The sequence below is a fragment of the Canariomyces notabilis genome (genome assembly GCF_033297395.1).
Source record: "Canariomyces notabilis strain CBS 508.74 unplaced genomic scaffold N656scaffold_29, whole genome shotgun sequence".
Taxonomy (NCBI): Eukaryota; Fungi; Ascomycota; class Sordariomycetes; order Sordariales; family Chaetomiaceae; genus Canariomyces; species Canariomyces notabilis.
Genome location: NW_027041851.1, coordinates 42577 through 59675, shown reverse-complemented (window position 1 = coordinate 59675; position 17099 = coordinate 42577). Strand labels below are relative to the sequence as shown.

The 17099-nt window shown below is 55.0% G+C and overlaps 5 protein-coding genes across 5 annotated transcripts; 4 read left to right on the top strand and 1 right to left on the bottom strand.

Annotated features, from left to right (window-relative positions):
- Window positions 1-48: 48 nt before the first annotated feature.
- Window positions 49-2709, top strand: N656DRAFT_771487 (uncharacterized protein; the record flags this gene model as incomplete). Its single annotated transcript, XM_064813863.1, has 1 exon — window positions 49-2709. One exon carries the CDS (start codon window positions 49-51, stop codon window positions 2707-2709), a length of 2661 nt encoding a protein of 886 aa, XP_064666327.1.
- Window positions 2710-5568: 2859 nt separating this feature from the next.
- N656DRAFT_372747 (uncharacterized protein) lies at window positions 5569-7512 on the top strand. The gene is made up of 2 exons (XM_064809420.1): window positions 5569-5661; window positions 5728-7512. Exon 2 carries the CDS (start codon window positions 5762-5764, stop codon window positions 7280-7282), a length of 1521 nt encoding a protein of 506 aa, XP_064666326.1. The 5' UTR covers window positions 5569-5661; window positions 5728-5761; the 3' UTR covers window positions 7283-7512.
- A 1777-nt stretch (window positions 7513-9289) lies between these two features.
- N656DRAFT_372298 (uncharacterized protein) lies at window positions 9290-11781 on the top strand. Its single transcript, XM_064809418.1, has one exon. The coding sequence runs from the start codon at window positions 9412-9414 to the stop codon at window positions 11644-11646; it is 2235 nt and encodes a 744-aa protein (XP_064666325.1). The 5' UTR covers window positions 9290-9411; the 3' UTR covers window positions 11647-11781.
- Window positions 11782-12329: 548 nt separating this feature from the next.
- N656DRAFT_372399 (cytidine deaminase-like protein) lies at window positions 12330-15002 on the top strand. Its single transcript, XM_064809419.1, has 3 exons — window positions 12330-13328; window positions 13695-14472; window positions 14529-15002. The coding sequence occupies exons 1-3, from the start codon at window positions 12546-12548 to the stop codon at window positions 14729-14731; spliced, it is 1764 nt and encodes a 587-aa protein (XP_064666324.1). The 5' UTR covers window positions 12330-12545; the 3' UTR covers window positions 14732-15002.
- Window positions 15003-15241: 239 nt separating this feature from the next.
- N656DRAFT_783716 (uncharacterized protein) lies at window positions 15242-16811 on the bottom strand. Its single transcript, XM_064816016.1, has one exon. The coding sequence runs from the start codon at window positions 16692-16694 to the stop codon at window positions 15414-15416; it is 1281 nt and encodes a 426-aa protein (XP_064666323.1). The 5' UTR covers window positions 16695-16811; the 3' UTR covers window positions 15242-15413.
- Between the last annotated feature and the right edge of the window lie 288 nt (window positions 16812-17099).

Genomic DNA, 17099 nt, shown 5'->3' with positions numbered 1-17099 from the left:
ATCAAAAAGCAATGGCACGGTGACGCTCGCATGCCATGCGTATTGACGATGCCGTCGACTGTTGCTCCCGCATCGGCCGTTACTGGGTCGCTGGACCCGAGCAGCGGCCGGCACAGCGCTACCGTTTTGGAATTCTTGTGCCTCTTCACGCACGATCTCCGGAGAAAGCAGAAGAGATGGCAGGATGGCCGCCTCAAATATCACACCTTTAACAAGCGCGTCATGGTCTACGATGACCGTGGCAATTTCGTGGGAGACATGCATTGGAGGGGGAGCGACTTCGACGAGGGCGAGGAAGTTGAGTTGGAACGTGGAGGCATCATTGTTCAGGTTGCCGAGTGTGTTGGCCGTCAGAATCAGGACTTGTCCGAATTGCTGGACAAGAGGGCCAAGGAGAAGGAACTTCGCCAAGCCCGGGTTGCTATGCGCTCGTCCCTCTCCGTCCCCTCGCCCCAGACTCCTTCGCCTGCGCCCCAAGTGCGTGACCACTTCCAGACCCGCCATCTTCCTCTACATCAGCTCCTCGGCACTCCAACAGGTCACCATGGTCGTGCTGTTGTTCCGACTGAATCGCCCTTTGAGCTTCGGCAGAAAGCCAGGGACGCATCCGGTAATCAAGCGGACGCCCGGCCATCAAAAAGGAGGAAGCATGACACAACACCACCAAGCAAAATGGGCTATGCTCAAAGCCTGTTTGGTGCATCCTTGACTTTGTCTGCGGTGCCTATGAGCTCTGCTCCTCCACGGCGGTTGGTAGCACCATCGAATTCTTCGACCGAGAGGCCCTCCATCCAAGTGGCTCCCGCTACGCATGCCCCCCTGGGACGACTTCCGTCTTTAGCAGCTGGGGAGTCCGATAGGCATGTCCTATCTGGCGAGCAAGGAGTGCGGGAACGAGCGAAAGAGCCATCAATTTGTCTAGATATGGGAAAGGACTCTCCTGGACAGCCTGCAGATTTGCCGCCCACCAGAGGCCGAAATCAGGAACAGCGTAGGGACAGGGCCTCCGAAGACATTGTCAGACCTACAAAGCCTTCCGAACCTGTGTCAAGCAAAACCTGCGTGCCAGCCCTACCAACCACTATCCAGCCATCTCCGGGAATACACGGCAACGGCTCTGGGGTTTCTGGCGCAGCACAAACAGGAACTTCGAGCTCCAGAGCCATTGTCATTGACGAAGATGAAGGGATGGCGATGGAAGAGGCTGGCGAAGCTACCAAGGCCCCAGAGATTGCCGACGGAACTGAGGAACCTCCACTTCCTATTTCAATAACCAAAAAGAAGAAACTTGCTAAACGAAGCAGAGTGGCAGATTTGCCAGCCCGAGTGCCAGTGACTGTGTCAGGTGGAACGAGAAAGATGACGGAAGACGTCGCCCCACCGAAGGAAGACAGGACTGAACTCCGGCTTCGGCCTCGCCAGAAACGAGGTTTGCTGATGCTTTCTGAAGAGAAGGACAGTGATCAGCAGCTCGCGCGTTCTGGTACAATCGCTACAGAACCAAGTCGATCCATCCACGATCCAGCACCATCCGTGGATGATACTGCTTTAGCGCCTGCACCTCAAGTTCGCACTGAAAATCCTTACTCTAAGGATGAGCGGGAGAATAGGCCACCTTCGCCACAGGTTGAGAGGTCAGTGCAAAGGGGCCGGATTACGACCACGGCCTTCAAGGAGAAAGAGCAGCAAATGCAAACAAACCAGGACTCCGAAAACACTTTGGCACGTGTCGCATCTGAGGGCAGCAGGCGGAGATCCTCTAGCCAAACCCGCAGGCTCAAAAATGTCGATGAACAACGCTCAGCAACCTCAAAACGAAAGACGCAGGCAGAATCGGATCGCAGCGATAGCGAAGAACTGCCTCAGGTCCCAGTTGGTCCACGTCTAGCGAGGCTTAGCAAAAGGAGTGTCAGGAGCAGGGAAGTCATTGGATTCGTGCCCTCCAACCCGCCGGTCGCCAATTTGCCGAAGACAGATGAGCCGGCCTCGAAGCGGCTGCAGAAGCCTTCCGCACCACGACAAAACCCTCCATCAGACGATGTTTCTAAGGGTTCCTCTACCAACCAAGCCGTGGAAGAAGAAGAAAAGCCGAGGGCACAGCAGGTCGGTGATCCTTCGAGCCACCGAGAACTGGCGTACCATAAATCGGCAGCCTTGCCCAGGGGAGGCATTGGCGATGAGGAAGCATTCTCGTTGTCATCAGTTGCGGCTCCGGAGAATGCCACCCGGACCGATAATGACGAAATTCCCAAAATCGTGCGGCTGTGTGTGACCAACGACGAGGAAGTGGCGGCGCAACCGTCACGGTTGCACGAACCGCGCAATACGTCTAAGCAAGTTGAACACCCAATGAACGCCACGGGCCATTCTGGGGTTGACTCGCATCTAACCGAGAGTGAAAACCAACCGTCTCCCGTTATTTCACGGCCCGATACCATTATACGGCCCAAAATCATGAACCCGGCCACTCGGGGACGCAAGGCTGCGCTCACGTCAGATGCAGCAGGGCAGGTCCCTCAATCTATCCTTCCAACAGAACCTATCTCTGCGCGCTCGGATATGGTACCGCCTGGGGCGAAACGGCCAGACCCCGCCGTTGGTGAAGGTCCGAAGAGAAGGATGAGATTTCCCGGCTTCGCGTCAGCTAGGGGCGGAGGTCCTTGGAGCAGGGAGGCGCACGACCTCCTGGAAACTGGCCGCCCCTGTTGATTTCCTATGCCAAGCAGTGCAGTCCTTTGCCAGTAGCAGAAGCTGCAAGCTGGGGTTTGCAGTTCGCCTGGTGCCAAGAGCGAGCAACAGCGATCTAAGTTGCTTCAACATAGCATTTGAGTCAAACCTGTGCTCTAACAATCAGGGTGGACTGCTTGGAAAGCATCAAGAATGGGCGAGCAACCTGGTAACCTAGGGTGCGGAAGCAACTCCGGTCCAGCTTCGTTCCGCCAATCCAAGTGCCACCCCCGCTCTCGGTTTCCCATCCATTCCATATGGTAGCTGCCTGGAGTTCTGGGTTCCCATTCTTAGTTTCATGGTAGCACATCGGCTAGTTTGTATCCGAGGAGCAGTAGCCGACTTGGTGCTACTTGAGCAAAGTGTAGGGGGCGAACCACGCGAGGTGAATGTCTCCGGCGCTTGCGGGTGCTCCGTACTGGCTTTGCTTCCCAGCCATCACTGCCCTCAAGGTGGTTGCCGACATCTGGAGCCGAATACAATAGCCCTGATTACGGCCACGGTTGGCTCACTTGCCACAACGGAATGATCGTGCAAACGCCATTTCAGATATATACTATAGGATTTCACCATCTTCTTGGTCATTCCTAATTGCTCTTTGGGGGTGTTGAGGCATGGGGCGGACCATGGAAACCTCTGGCCGGCTCATCTGATATCCTTCGCTTGTTCTTCCAACCGGAGCAAGTCCTGTATTGCATGGGCAAAAGACCGATCGAAGTCCTTGACTTTTACACAAAATGCCGCTAGCTCCGTATGTACTCGCTTCCGAATATCCCTTCCGTTCTTTGGGGGTCACATCAAGCAGCATGCGCCCCAGCCGTTGACAATGGAACGTGGGGGTGGCGTGAAAGCTGAAGGGGAGGGTGTGCGATCTCGGCATGTCGCCAGCCCTACAGGGACCCGCACGTATCAAGTGTCCCACTCGGACCCGTCTCGCAGACAGCAGAGATTGGAGGTGGTGGGAGGGCCTCGGGAGCCGGGAGCTGGTCTACACGGGTCCTTCCCTTTCCGCCGATATGCGCCAGAACCGGGCTTCCTGAGGACATATCGTGCAGGTTCATACCGGGAGTCGGCCTTTACAAGTCAGGGGCATCATCGCCGCAGCTCCCCCAGGATCACATAGGCCTGAAATGCATCGACACAAGCCGCGAGGAGTCGGTTCTGTGGGCCCTTACTATCTCGTCTATGAGCCGGAGCGGAAGGTGACACAGCGTAGGGCTGACACTAGCATGCAGGAGAGCACCCCGTTTGCTGATTACTTGGACCGGTTACTGGAGAAGACAACGGGGCTAGGGATGGTTTAAACCGCCGAACCTCGACTGTTTGGAGCGTTGCATCCATTGCTTGCTGCTCACTGGCAGAGGACGACGTTCACTGATATTGCTTGACATGCGGCGTGCGGTGGCTGTAGGGACAGAAGCTGTAGCTTATGGGGCATGACCAATGCCGAGATTGGATGAACGGCGGTAGGTGTGTGGTGCGGTGTGGCTCGTGTTGAGGAGAAGACCGGCGGCAGTTTCTTGTGTAACGTGCCACAAGATCAGACGGTTGAGCGTGTCTACAGCTACAGTGGGCATGGCTCAATGTTTGTTGAAGTACAAATGTAGCTAACGGGTCTTTATGTGATTAGCGCCAACATCGGACTTTAGGTTATGCATATGTGTATCCGTATGTACCGTGACATTTCTCCTTAAAGTGCATTCTTTTGTAGGCGGCGGTCAATCTTTGGCCCCTCATTCAGGTGTCGTGATTGTAACTTCCAGCTTCCGTCGCTGTCGACCTCCCCTCAATCGCCCAACCAACGTCGATCTGGGGCGCGCACCGTACGCATTGCCTCGTCGACTCGGACCGTACCTCGACCGAGAAGTCAAAGAGGACACCGGCCCTTCTTTACAGACGCTTGTTTGATGGAGCACATCAAATTACAACTCCCAACATCTCCCGTTAAGGCATCATTTCTTGGCAGAAGGTTTTCCTGCCCCGGTCTCAGACCGTTCGCCTTGACGTCCAGGGCAGGCTTGAGTGACAGGACCTCGCCGTTTTCCCCACCCGCACGATCATCCACCATGGCCAAAGATGCAGGCATTCACTATATTGCTCTTGTTCAGAGCAGGACGGTCTCTGCTTATTCCGTTCGTCTGGAGAGTTGTGTTCTACCTACAAAAGGGAGTGTAGATACTGAGTTTCATGGCTTGTTTGTTGCCAGTTGTGCGGGTGACCTCGACGAGGCAGTGCCAGCCATGCTGTCCAAGTCTGCCTCGCTCAGTCCAGTGACCAAGAGCTGCCATACTTGAAACCTCTACTGCCCAAGCTTTTGATCTCTTATCATCTCCCCTTTTTTCTTTTATTGCCTTCTCCTCTCGATCCTCAGTTGTGACAACAGTTGCTCTCTTTCGTTTCCTCGTGTGGTTGGGGAGCGTTGCTCCTCCTGACTGCGGGAGCTTGGTCTTCCCAACCCGCAGCCTCGTGCAACCCAACAAGGCTCGCTCGCTCGTCACGATGCCACCAAGGCCATCCCATCCAAAGCGAAACTTCACATCGTACCAAGAAGGCTCTGGTATGGTGCCTGGTCAAACAATGAACCGCCCAATTTCTCTACAGCGCCCCATCCCAACCCCTGAGACTCAGGAGTTGTACAACAAGATGCGTCAACGAGAGGAGTGGGACTTGTTGCATGCACAGGATGAACAGGGTGACTTTCTTCAGCCTCCATCGCCCTCCCAAGCAACTACCATGTCTCGGTCACCCTCTTGCGCCAGCACCACACACTCTGTGACGCGAGGTGTACACGACATAGAGATAGACGGAGACCACTCGCAGCCCAAGAAGCTGCGCGCTGGTCGACACGGGCCTCTGTCCGACTCCGCTAAGTACCGAGCCGCTTTGATGCGCAAGCTCCGGGCCTGCGGCAGCTGCCGCGAACGTAAAGTAAAGGTGAGAAGAGCAGACCTCATGTCTCCCGTCACTTTTGACTCCGCTGACAGGTAGCTTGCAGTGCAGCCATTTTGATCTGTCTCTTTTCGAAGCCGAGTACATGAGATCCAAGATGGCCCCAGCTCAAAGTTTTCAACGCTTCAACGACTACGTTGACCTTCTTCTCGGAGTCGAAAAGAACCCCGCAAGCATGCCATCTCAGACATTCGACGAGGCTCACGTGGAGATAGAGACGTTGCTACAGCAGACTCGGGCTCAACACGCTCCAATCCCGCCAGACCCTGCATCACCCCTGTATAACTTCCAAACCGGCAGACCCATCGCCGCCCATCCAAGCCCTGACCTTGGAAACGCACAGGACGGATTCAATATGGGGCTTGAGGCGGCAATGCAGCAGACAGCTCTAGTTTCGCCTAGCTTGGGTTACTTTGAAGGTCCCGGACTTACCGTTGCCGACCCGACCTGGCATACTCATACTGGGACGATACACCAGAACCCCGATGAGTTGCGCCTAGGTTACGAGATCCCGCCACAACCAGCCGGATATACCTATACGCAAACCCGAGTTCAGCGAGACCTCGCAACAAGTCCGTATCCTGTCGGACGTCCTGAACTCGCCAGGACTAGCATGAATGCCCGGTACTCTGCGGGAAATATGCACCGGAACCTCAGCGGACCAACCTACGAGCCTGCAGAATCACATTTTCCAATCGGTAAACAGGTCACTCGCAACTCATGGGACTGCATGTGGGGTAGCGATGGATCGGGATCGTCCTTACCGGCAGGGAAGCGACAGCCTTGCAGCCAGCGATGCAGCACGTTGGAAGCTCTGAAAATGCACTTTTCATCCGAACATGCCTCGTTCCGCGACGGAGGCTATATGTGGCGTTGCACTCAATGCGGACTTGACTGGCACACTTCTCGCGAATCGTGTCCCCAGTGTGGAGTGCTTTCCTGGCAAACATGTTACTGGGCTAAAGTATGCATGCCATCGACACCGATACCGAGACCACCCGTTCACGTTCCTGCCGAGGACAGGGCTGCCGGGAGTCGCCCACCACCATGGGAGAACCAGTCTACGCAGACGTCTGGTGTACATGGGGCTTACAATTGGCCTGTTAGGTTCTCAAGTGGGGGCTACGGGAATGTAAGCGGCGATGGCAAATATCTTCATGCCGCGCTCATGGGCACGTTGAAAAGCTCACAGCAGCCCAGGGTTGACTGCACCAAGACTGCGCCCGCAACTTGCCGTTCCGGCAAGCGCCTCTCCGAGCTAGCTCGACACAATGGCTCCATCATGAAGCTTGTTTCGCTCGCCTGTGTCTCTGCAACCTTCCCGGGGCTACTTGTTCTCGCCGTCTATATTTTCATTTGGATTGATCATCAGCCGTCGACTCGGCGATCTTGTGTCCGATATAACGATGCTACCTCGTACATCGTCGACGGCCGCCTTCCTAGTCTATCCGTTGCCTGCGTCGCGGTTAGTTTGATGATGCCGAGAGTGCTGCGGAATGCTAGGATCAGACTGAGACAGCGCCTTGTGCTGACTGGTAAGGTTCACTCGATTCTGTCCAACTACTTCAGAACCGTGCTGACATGGGTTAGCGATCTAAGGTTGTGATTGTCCGAGAACTCCATGGCGAGGTTGAGGTCGACGGAGCTGTTCGTTCGAATAGCATATGCCTATCTATGCTTGGAGTTCTGTTGTGTTTTCTGGGCGTTCTTTCGGTACAGTAAAAGACGGCGGTGATATGGGCTAATGGCGGATAATGGGCGGGTTCACTTTATGTTGGATATGGTGCTATATTGGTTTATACTGGTCGAATTCACTCCATATTTTGGTTTCTGGCGTGTCGCAAGTACTTCTTGGATATTGGAATTCTCTGACTAGCGGTCTCTGCTTTGGCCTGTGGTCAGCAACTGGAAACGGAGATCAGGCCGTTGTCTGGAGGGGTTTCGATGGGCTTTTTCAATGCGATGACGGATTCTTAATGCTCAATCGAGTCCATGATATCCAGACTGTTACAACGCTGGTGAGTGCCATGCAGTTTGCCTACACACGATGTGGAAAATGGCGTTGATGCGTCGTGCAGATGCTCAAATGAATTTGCCCAACACTGCCACAGCAGTGGACGTCAGTAATGCACCTCGCGGACTTGCGAACAGATATCCGTATTGTACGGAGTACATTGACGTTAATAAGCCGCCAAGATAGTCCTGCAAGAGGAGGGAGTCATAAAAGTGCCGCTTCAGAGTTCTGCCGCAGTATTATGCTGTCGCAGCCCCTCGAAGCATGCATGTGGAAACATGCGGAATTGGTCTGATGCACCGCCATTGACTCAATTCCAAGCTTCGATCTGAAAGTTGAGAAAGGCACTGTGTACCTCCGTAAGACTTCAAGTTCCGTTCATAAGCGCAGCAGTTCAGGGCATTTCATCCGCCAGAGAGATTGCCCCACCCCCACGGCTCCTGGGCCCCGCTCAGAAGACAGCCTCTCAACCTTGTGTAAAGCCCGGGGCTGGCAAGCAATTGGAATGGACATGTATGTATGTGAGTTTATGGTGGTCTGTAATGACTGAAGCTGACCGTTCAATTGGAATGCGGGCATAAGACTTGATTGAGGCCGCCGTCAGCAGGAGAGAAGCTGGCTTTGATATTGTTCTGCGGGAGAACGAAGCAATCGGTCCAGAATAAGATCTCTCCACTGGCAATTCGATCTCATCAATTGCTGCACACAGTGCGGGCTCGCAGGACTTTGTGTCCCTTCAGACACTGCACCTTCCAGGATGGGCCGACGGAAATGACTTGTTGACTCATCCGAGGCCAGCCAATGGAACCATCCTTCGCTCCCTCGGCGCCGAGGCGCCGTGCCTCTGCTCTGGAGGACAGCTTCGTTTTTCGTGAAGCGAGTGAAGGTTAACTACCAGCTGAGTGGGGCAATGGGCCGAACAGGCCGCTCGCCGAGTCTGCAGCCATGCAAGCCACCCTCCCGCGGTGATCGAGCAGTAGCAGGTACCGGATAAGACGGGATATTTTGTAGCATGGACAATTCTACCTCATCCATGAAGGTGAGGTTGATTTACCACGCGTGTACAGGAGAAACGTCGGTCGTTCTCCAGGTCTAAGATGCTCAGGTTTTTTTATTCTATCGGCTGAGTATTTGGCCAGAGTTGTAAAGTCTAACAATGGATTGATCTCTTATCGTTGTTAAGAAAGAGCTCGCAGTCTGAAGAGTGAGAGGGTTGGCTTGGATGTGTCTCTTGGGACAGGATAAGCCCGGCGAGAGGTACCCGGTCCACCGCGTCACTCCCCTGCGCTATTCCTAATTCGACTCGCCGAAAACCTGGGGGGAAGCAACCTTCGCTGCGCCTGGATCGAGTTGACCGTTTCCAATGGCTCTTGATCTTGGAACAGAGTGAAATATCGGCCTGACTCCTTCGGTCCTGTGTCTGCCGTTTTCCCCCTTCTTCTTCCTTTCCATCGGTATCGCTATCCCCGTTGACCATCTTAGGGTCAATTCGTTTTGCTTCTGCGTATCCGTATCCGCGCGCTTCATTGTGTAAGCACGTACCTGCCTGTCCGCACTTGCTCTCTTTCCGTGTTGGATCGTCAAACCAACCCCACGATTACGCCCCGGGCGGTTCTGAGTTCCTGTCATTCGAACCACGCCTGGCGAAGCTTGAGATACTTGCCACTACCCCGACCAACTTATTTGTGACCACACCCTACACTCCCGGAACAAGCGTACCAATGGCCGGAATGGCCCGACAAGGCTCGGCCAGTGCCTACCAGGGCTTTTCCGTTTGCCAGCCGGCACTCGGATCGGCCCTGCAGTGGCTCCCTGCCATCGGCACCCCTGAACTCGACGACATGATCAACGCCTTCCTCCCCGGCCCGGCTTCCATTCAGGACAAGCGGGCCCACATCGCCATGGACTTCTTTGAATACGCTCGCCAGACTGGCGAGACCTTCAAGTTCTATCCTGTTCCCTCGGCATCCTTCACTCCGCTTACTGCGTCTCCGGCTACCACTCTGTACGACTCGGGCTACGGCTCAAACTTCAACCTCTCCCCAACCATCTCGGAGCAGGTCCCCTGGACCCAATCTTCCACGACCTTCACTCCCTCAGTATCCTCCAGTGTCGGAATCAAGCCACGTCCTGCTGCCTCCAAGAAGTCCAGCGTCTCCAGCACACGGCAGCACACTACGGACTTCGCAAATCACCCCGGCATGCGAATCATGACTAAGGACGGCCGTGATGTCACCAACTCTGCTTCTCGTGGCTGCAAGACTAAGGAGCAGAGGGACCACGCCCACCTGATGCGCATTATTAAGGCTTGCGACTCCTGCCGACGCAAGAAGATCCGCTGCGACCCCAGTCACAAGAAGAGGGCTGCCTCGCAAGCTTCCCCTGCTCAGGCTGAGCAAAAGCCTGCCAAGAAGTCTAAGAAGGCCCAAGAGCCACCTCCAGCACCATCAATCGAAGCTGCAACCGACTTCATTCTCGACGGTAGCCTCAACACAGCGTTTGACTTCCCCTCCTTGGACGCTAGCTCCCAGGAATTTGAGGAGTACTGGAACCAATTCGTCTCCTTTGAGGAGCCCGTTGCAGTACCCAACGATCATTTCGTTGAAGACTTTGATTTCACCTCCTTCATCGACTCACAAGACTTCTCTTCGCCAAGCTCCCTGTCTTCGGCTTCTCCGTCACAGCTCTTCACCCCGTTCACACCGGCGGCTTCCGGCACATCACCCACTGTCTCAACTCCTGTTGTTGATGTCGCGGGCGATGTCTCGCTTGATGACCCGACAGTACCATACCTCAATCCGGATGTTCTCCATGGCACAAACTATGTCGATTTCAACCTGTACTCGCCTGGTCCCGACTCTTTCGATGAAGACCCTGTTCTTCAGATGAGGGACGTTTCCGTCGTCCGCGGAGCCGCCGTTGAGAGGTCGCGACACATGCAAGTACCGGATGTCAGCGCATGGTCTGTCAATGAACTAGCCTCCAGTGAGAGGCCAGATTGTGATCCTCTGAACGATGTCGGCCCGGTCAATCCAGCACTTCCCGATGGACCCCAGTCATTCGGCTATTCACCGCTGTTCTCCCAGGTTGAATGGACCCGCGAGGGTGGCTCGTCACCAGAGCGACCAGTATTCTTCCAGGGTCACTCTGTGAATGTCGACGCTCCGGAGGGCTATGCTGCGCAGTCCCCTACCGTTGATGAGCACACATCGAGCATTGTGGCGGCCAACATTGTCCCGTCGTCAGTTAGTCTGGGCTCATCACCTCGACCCAGGAGGCCACCACAGGATTCGCCTGGCCTGACGGGCTTGCCATCTTACCCTGAGTCTACCCCAGGGGTTGCCGGTCAATTACACAGTCTTGAACGTGCTTCGGCCCCTGAGAAGGGATCACGTTACTGCAAGATTGGCTCGCCGTCAACAAAGGGCCTGACTGGCATCGAGCCTCATTCGTGGAGCGTTGCCGATGGACAACATGGTGTCTCGCAGGGTACATCTGTACCTGGTGTACCTGGTGTCGCTTCATTGGCGACCGAGTTGATCTCAACCATTCCGGCCCGGCGCATTGTCTCGGGAGAAGTTTCGAAGGATGATTCGACCTATTGTTGGTTCCTGTCATCCATCTTCTTCTTCCAGCTTGCCGTGTTCGGTCTTGTCTCGTTCCTATGTGCATCTGCACTGCAGACACACCTGGCAAGTCAAGCCAACTTTGTTAACATCCTCACCTTCGCATCATTATCTCTTGCCTCCCTGACATCTCGGTGTCTGGGAGCTTCGAGCGCGACACGGGTCGCCTCGAAGACCTTGCCAATACCGACGGCTTCGGGCATCATCGACAATGTCAAGTCGAAGATTCAGGCCGTTGACCAGAGCCTAAGGGGCCTCAGGTCAACGGCATCTCGGCGAGCGAGGGACTCAGTCCCCCGCTTCACGTCGGTCACGTCTTTCAAGGGCTAAGCCTTGGAAGGTGTGGGGCAGGTGTATGAGATCTGTGTCGATGTTTTGTTTGTTAGCGATTGGTTTTTGACTATGATACCCCGGGTTTGGATTTTGAGACAAGTGTCGTCCTCTTCCTTGCATGTACTGTATTCAGGGCTTGCTCTGCCAGACAGGGGAGCATTGGTGTGGTATTGGTTTGGGGGGCGGACGAGCTTGATGGCCGTGAGGACCGCTGCGGGCGATGCAGTCTTCTCTACCTCTTTGTTCTCAAAGGGAAGCAACATTGACTAGCTAGCTTTCAGACTTGACAATTTAAGGTCCTTGCAGGCCATTGAAAAATTTATCCTGATCTGTCCCTTTGATGCGGTGATGCTTTGTGGTCTTTGGCGTAGTGCGAGTTTCGACATGGCAGGAGGAGACTGATATGCCCTTATCGGGGGAATACATAGTACTTTATTCATGGAATAAGTTAACGGGGTTTTCATCACCACCGAGCTAAATTATCATTGCTGCCTTCATGTTGTGAAGTGACAGTTCTAACACCTGGGGACATGTTTCACTGTCGCAGCCAGATCTGCCAACTCTCAAGTTACATTCTCTGGTTATGTCTGGTGTGAGAACACCCAGGTCGCACAGCATCTATCTTCTCATTCTGGCTTTGGAGGCCAAGTATATCCTGACTACTTGATAGACCTTGTCTATCTCCTCACCGAGTTACGGAGTTTGAAGACTTGGCTGTGTTGCCCACGCCGCTCCTGCTCTTGATATCCCTCTTGGTCAAACCTACACTTTCGTGATATTGTTCACAATGGCACATGCTTTTGACTCCTAGTGTCCCTAAGTCTGGAATCGGCACCTGGCAGGTTGCGACTGAAGTGGTGCGGAGTTCAGATTAAAAAAGGTTCAACGAGACAAAAATGGCAATCACTCTTTTCAAAGCCATCTCGGTCATCGGCCTCAAAACCGGTGCTTTCCTGCAGTCGCTCCTTCCCTTTCACTTTGGCAGAGTTCTGCAAGCGCTTAAGGGCCTTTTCAACCCTGGTTACTCAAATCCACCTGGCCTTCCTTGTTCACCCTTCGGCTCTGTTGCTTCTCCTTCCACAAAATTTCATCAAGAGGTCGTCGACATCAACGTCGCCGGCGGCGAAAGCGACAGCGATACCACAGCGATCTCTTCATCTTTGCCAACGGGCTCTGCAATTCAAGGAAACATGGCTTCTGTTCCTCCCATTGTCCCCGCTGTTCAGCGCGTTCTCGCCGAGCAAAAGGAGAACATCCCACTCCAGAACGCTTCCCCGACCGATATCGACGCTCAGCTTGGAGACGAACTCTCTCGCTTAGTCCTCGGTGAAACTGGGAGCACGACCTCAGCAGACCCAACATTGCAGCAACCTGCAGCAAATGGCGCTGGTGTCATCACCGGGAAAGAAAATGGCAAGGATGTTGTGAACCACAGCTCCTCTCCGCAGAAGCACCACCTACCCGCCGGCTTCGCGACCAGCGACACCGTGGGAAGGGAGGTTACTCGGGCGCCCGCAGTAACGCTGACGCACTCGGTCTCTCAGACTAGTAAGCTCAAGGAGACGAGCACGATTCAGCTGGGCGGCGGAACGGTTCAGGTCCAGCCCAAGGATGAGACGCCTGAGCAGGCGGCCCAGAGGGCTATCCACAGTCGATTTATGAGGGAAGCTTTGGATATGGTGCGTCACCAAACATTCCTTGTTCTTGTTGGTTTCCGAATTTTACGGCTTGGTTAATCCCAGGGCCGTTGGTGGCTTGGTGCTGTGGCAGTAGCCTTCTGGGACACATCTCGCCCCAGCCCCTACGTCCTGACCAGTCGTCTCAACTGTCTTTCTTCACGGGTGCTTCTCCTGTCATCTCAGTTTCTCTGGGAAATCTTCTTTTTGCCTGATTACACAGACCCCCTTGGCCGTTACACGGGCTGCATTGTCTCAATCACGCTGTCTCATGTCCCACCCCTGCCTCTGGCATTTTTGATATCCTGTTCGCCATCATTCTCACTTCCTCTTTCTTCACCCGATCCTTGCTAACTTGATGTCGTGCAGGCTAGGCTGGCCCTCAGGACCAATGAGACACCTGTCGGGTGCGTCCTCGTCTACAAGGGGCGTATCATTGCAAAAGGCATGAACGCCACGAATGTCACTCGTAATGGGACCAGACATGCCGAGCTGATGGCGATTTCAGCCTTGCTCTCCTATGTACCGGCTTCCGACCTTGAGACGGCCGGAAACAACTCGTCGGACAAGGCGGCCTCAGTCCGGATGCCCCTCAGTGACAGAACCAACAAGCTGGAGCATGAAGACCCGAGTACCTGGGGCGATGTAGATCCCAGCGATGGTCACCTATACCCTTACGGGCAAAAACTTCACCCCTCTCCTCGCGTGGACAAAACTGTCATCAACGAGTGCACACTATACGTTACGGTTGAGCCGTGTGTCATGTGCGCATCACTGCTCCGACAGCTCGGGATCAAGAAGGTCTACTTTGGTGCTGTCAACGACAAGTTTGGTGGCACTGGAGGCGTATTCCGTATCCATCAGAACTCACCGTACTCGGCGGCCTCAGCTCCTCCGTCGCCCAGACCTCAATATGGGAAGGGCCTCGTGAGGCCGGTTCTTGAGCCCCGTCCGGCTTCGACCGATGGACAGTCCCATGTGGAAGATGACAGGCGGGGCGAGAGAAACGTTGTTGTCCCGGACGAGCCCGCAATTCTCCCTGGTGATGGTGGCAACGTGGAGCGCGGATTTGAGGCCGAAGGTGGATGGGGCCGCGACGAGGCTGTGACTTTGCTGAGACAGTTTTATGTCCAAGAGAACAACCGAGGTGAGTTACTAAACAAACTTGGCCGCTCACACAGTTTCGGCTCATGCTGTACACAGCACCTGTTCCGAGGAAGAAGGAAGGCCGGGCGGCCCGCCTAGCTGCCATGATGGAGCGCGATGGGCACGCTGGCGGCCCTATGATTGGGGCTAGCAGCACGCCAGTTGGCCAGGAGAATTCTGGAGCCGGCACACCCGAGGCGGACGAGCCGAAGGCGGACGAGGTGATGGCGGATGGTGCTGCCGATACCAATGCGTCCTAGCCGGACTCATTCGATTGGCACGGTCAAGGGCAAGAACTGGCTGGGATGCTGCTGCGACAATGTGCCAGCACTTCCTTCTCTGGCATACGGCGCTACATACAACATCCTGCGCCTATGGCGCTCAGGGTTGCCCCTTGACTTTCACATCGGCTGCTTCCAGCTCTCTATAAGGTCATTTGGCACACCGCACCAACCACATCCTGGGCACCCCGTGTTGCCGTTTGCACGGCACAAGGTAAGCCGCTGTCTAACGCTAGGAAGCGTTGTTGCTGACCACGATAGACCTTGCAAATTTCATGCAGCCCTCCCTACTATTGCCCACATCAACAGGGAAGAGGGCAGAGATGTGCATGGCGTGGCGTCTTAGACATACTTGTTGAGTTTTAGTCTGGCCTGTTTACTTGCAATGCGGGAAGCCGAGTCATCTCAGTTTGACCAGTGCTCACCACTTGGGCACATCGTACCTTCGTACCCTGGTTGCGATAGAAGGGCAAGACAACCAGATCCTCAATTCATCTCGTTTATTTTTCATGTCCAACATAGATTTTGCAGCCTCACGGCCCAAAATGCCTATCTTGATGGACTATTCACGCATAATTCGCGTCTCTATCACCTTAACACTTTACTCCTGCTGCTCCCTCGTGACTCCGCGGACCTCCTTATTCATCTTGATCACCACCTCCTAAGCAGCTGCCGGTGAACCAAACCCAGCCTCCAACCACTTGACCACACCCTCCCCGAAAGCCTTTGCTGCCCCGGATCGCCCTTTACCTGCCTGCTCGGAGAAACTGACCCGCCCCGTCCACCATTCCAGCCAGCCTTCCGCCCTCGCACCTTCCCCGGTGCCACTGCCACCGCTACTGAGGGAACGGAAAAGCCCCGCGCTGACATCGATCAGATCCGGGCGCTCGTCGTCGTGCCAAAAGACGGTGGCCCCGCACTGCCCGCAGAAGTTGCGATACTTGCTCGGTGAGGACTCATAGGCTTTGAGATGTGGATGCGGGGTGGCGGTTGTGGTGGAGTGCGATGACGAGGGGTGAGAGCCGAAGTCTAGCGGGATGTATGTATACACCGGGGAAGTTGAGCCTGGGGCTGAGGTTGAGGACTGTAAGCCTGCTTCGTGGTGCCGGATCGAGATATTCCGCCGCGGAATGAAGGCCCAGGTCTGGATTTCGAACCCGGAGGTCTGTCTGCAGCTTGGGCAGGCGCAGGTTCCGGCCAGGTATCTGTGGTGCCTTCTTCCCTCTGCCTCGAGTAGGCTTGGGTTGGGGTCGCGGAGGTACCATTTCACATTGGAAGGGTTGGCGATTGTCGCCGAGGGGGTGCTGCAGTATGGCAGGAGCAGATCCGGGAAGGGGGAGCCAGGGTTGTCCGGGGAAAAGGGGCGAGGGCGTGTGATGGAGAGCGTGATGGCGGTGCAATGACACGAGGCGAGCAGTGGGGTGTCGTGGTCTACCTCAGTCTCTGGTCCTGTCTTGTGTGTGTCCGCGGTACTGAGGGAAGAAAATGCGAGAGTGTTGTCAGTATGTGGCATCCAGACAGACAAACCGCCGTCTCTGGTGTCCTCGGCGTGGGCGTGACGCCAGTTTTTCGGCTGGGGATTGTTGTCGGGCTCCTCCGGAGCATCGATGATGACGCCCGTGGCTACCTCCCACTCCCACTCATCCTCCAAGGCAAATTCAGAAGGGCGTTTGGCCCGGAAGACATGGCATCCGCATGTTTGGCAGAAGTATCTCGCCGACAGCGGTCCTGTCCAGTAGCCCAGCAGCCCGGAAAAGTTTGGACGAGGAGTCGAGGCAATGGGGACATAAGAAGTGCAGAGCAGGCCTGTCGTGTAGCGGCACGTGTCACAATGACAGAACGACAAGTCTGAGAAGAGGTTGCCTGTGCACCGTGGAGTGACCGTCTGCCGGGCATGACCACAGTGGCAGGAGAGGGAGATGGAGTTTGTTGAAGGCTCCATGTTGGTGTAGGGGCAGATCACCTACGAAGGGGTGCCACGAGGCAGGATGCCGCTCTTTATGTCTTACTGCCCCTGTACCTAGAACCGAACTAGAATGCGTTGGGTATGTGTAATACGGTTTTGAGTTTGTCCCTTTAGTTGAGAATACGCGGCAGTTCAATGGTCAGCCGGGCCGAAACCCGAATGGGGAGACTTCACGGCGGCACCTTCCCTTCGTTGATTTGTCATGGGAGCTAAATGTAACTACGTACACTAGGAACACCTGGCACTACCATCCGTGCAATTGTGGCTCATTGCTCAAGTGGATTTTTATACTTGTGGTATACAAACCAAACTACCTGGTATCCGAGTCGTTCATATGGGGCTCCGCTTCAAAATACCCAAAGCTTTACCTAATGCCTCAGT

Coding starts and splice junctions, on each gene's coding strand:
- N656DRAFT_372747 (XM_064809420.1), top strand. CDS start 5,762: ATGAGATCCAAGATGGCCCCAGCTCAAAGTTTTCAACGCTTCAACGAC.
- N656DRAFT_783716 (XM_064816016.1), bottom strand. CDS start 16,694: ATGGAGCCTTCAACAAACTCCATCTCCCTCTCCTGCCACTGTGGTCAT.
- N656DRAFT_372399 (XM_064809419.1), top strand. CDS start 12,546: ATGGCAATCACTCTTTTCAAAGCCATCTCGGTCATCGGCCTCAAAACC. Junction 13,329..13,694: donor TGAGGGAAGCTTTGGATATG/GTGCGTCACCAA, acceptor GATGTCGTGCAG/GCTAGGCTGGCCCTCAGGAC. Junction 14,473..14,528: donor TGTCCAAGAGAACAACCGAG/GTGAGTTACTAA, acceptor TGCTGTACACAG/CACCTGTTCCGAGGAAGAAG.
- N656DRAFT_372298 (XM_064809418.1), top strand. CDS start 9,412: ATGGCCGGAATGGCCCGACAAGGCTCGGCCAGTGCCTACCAGGGCTTT.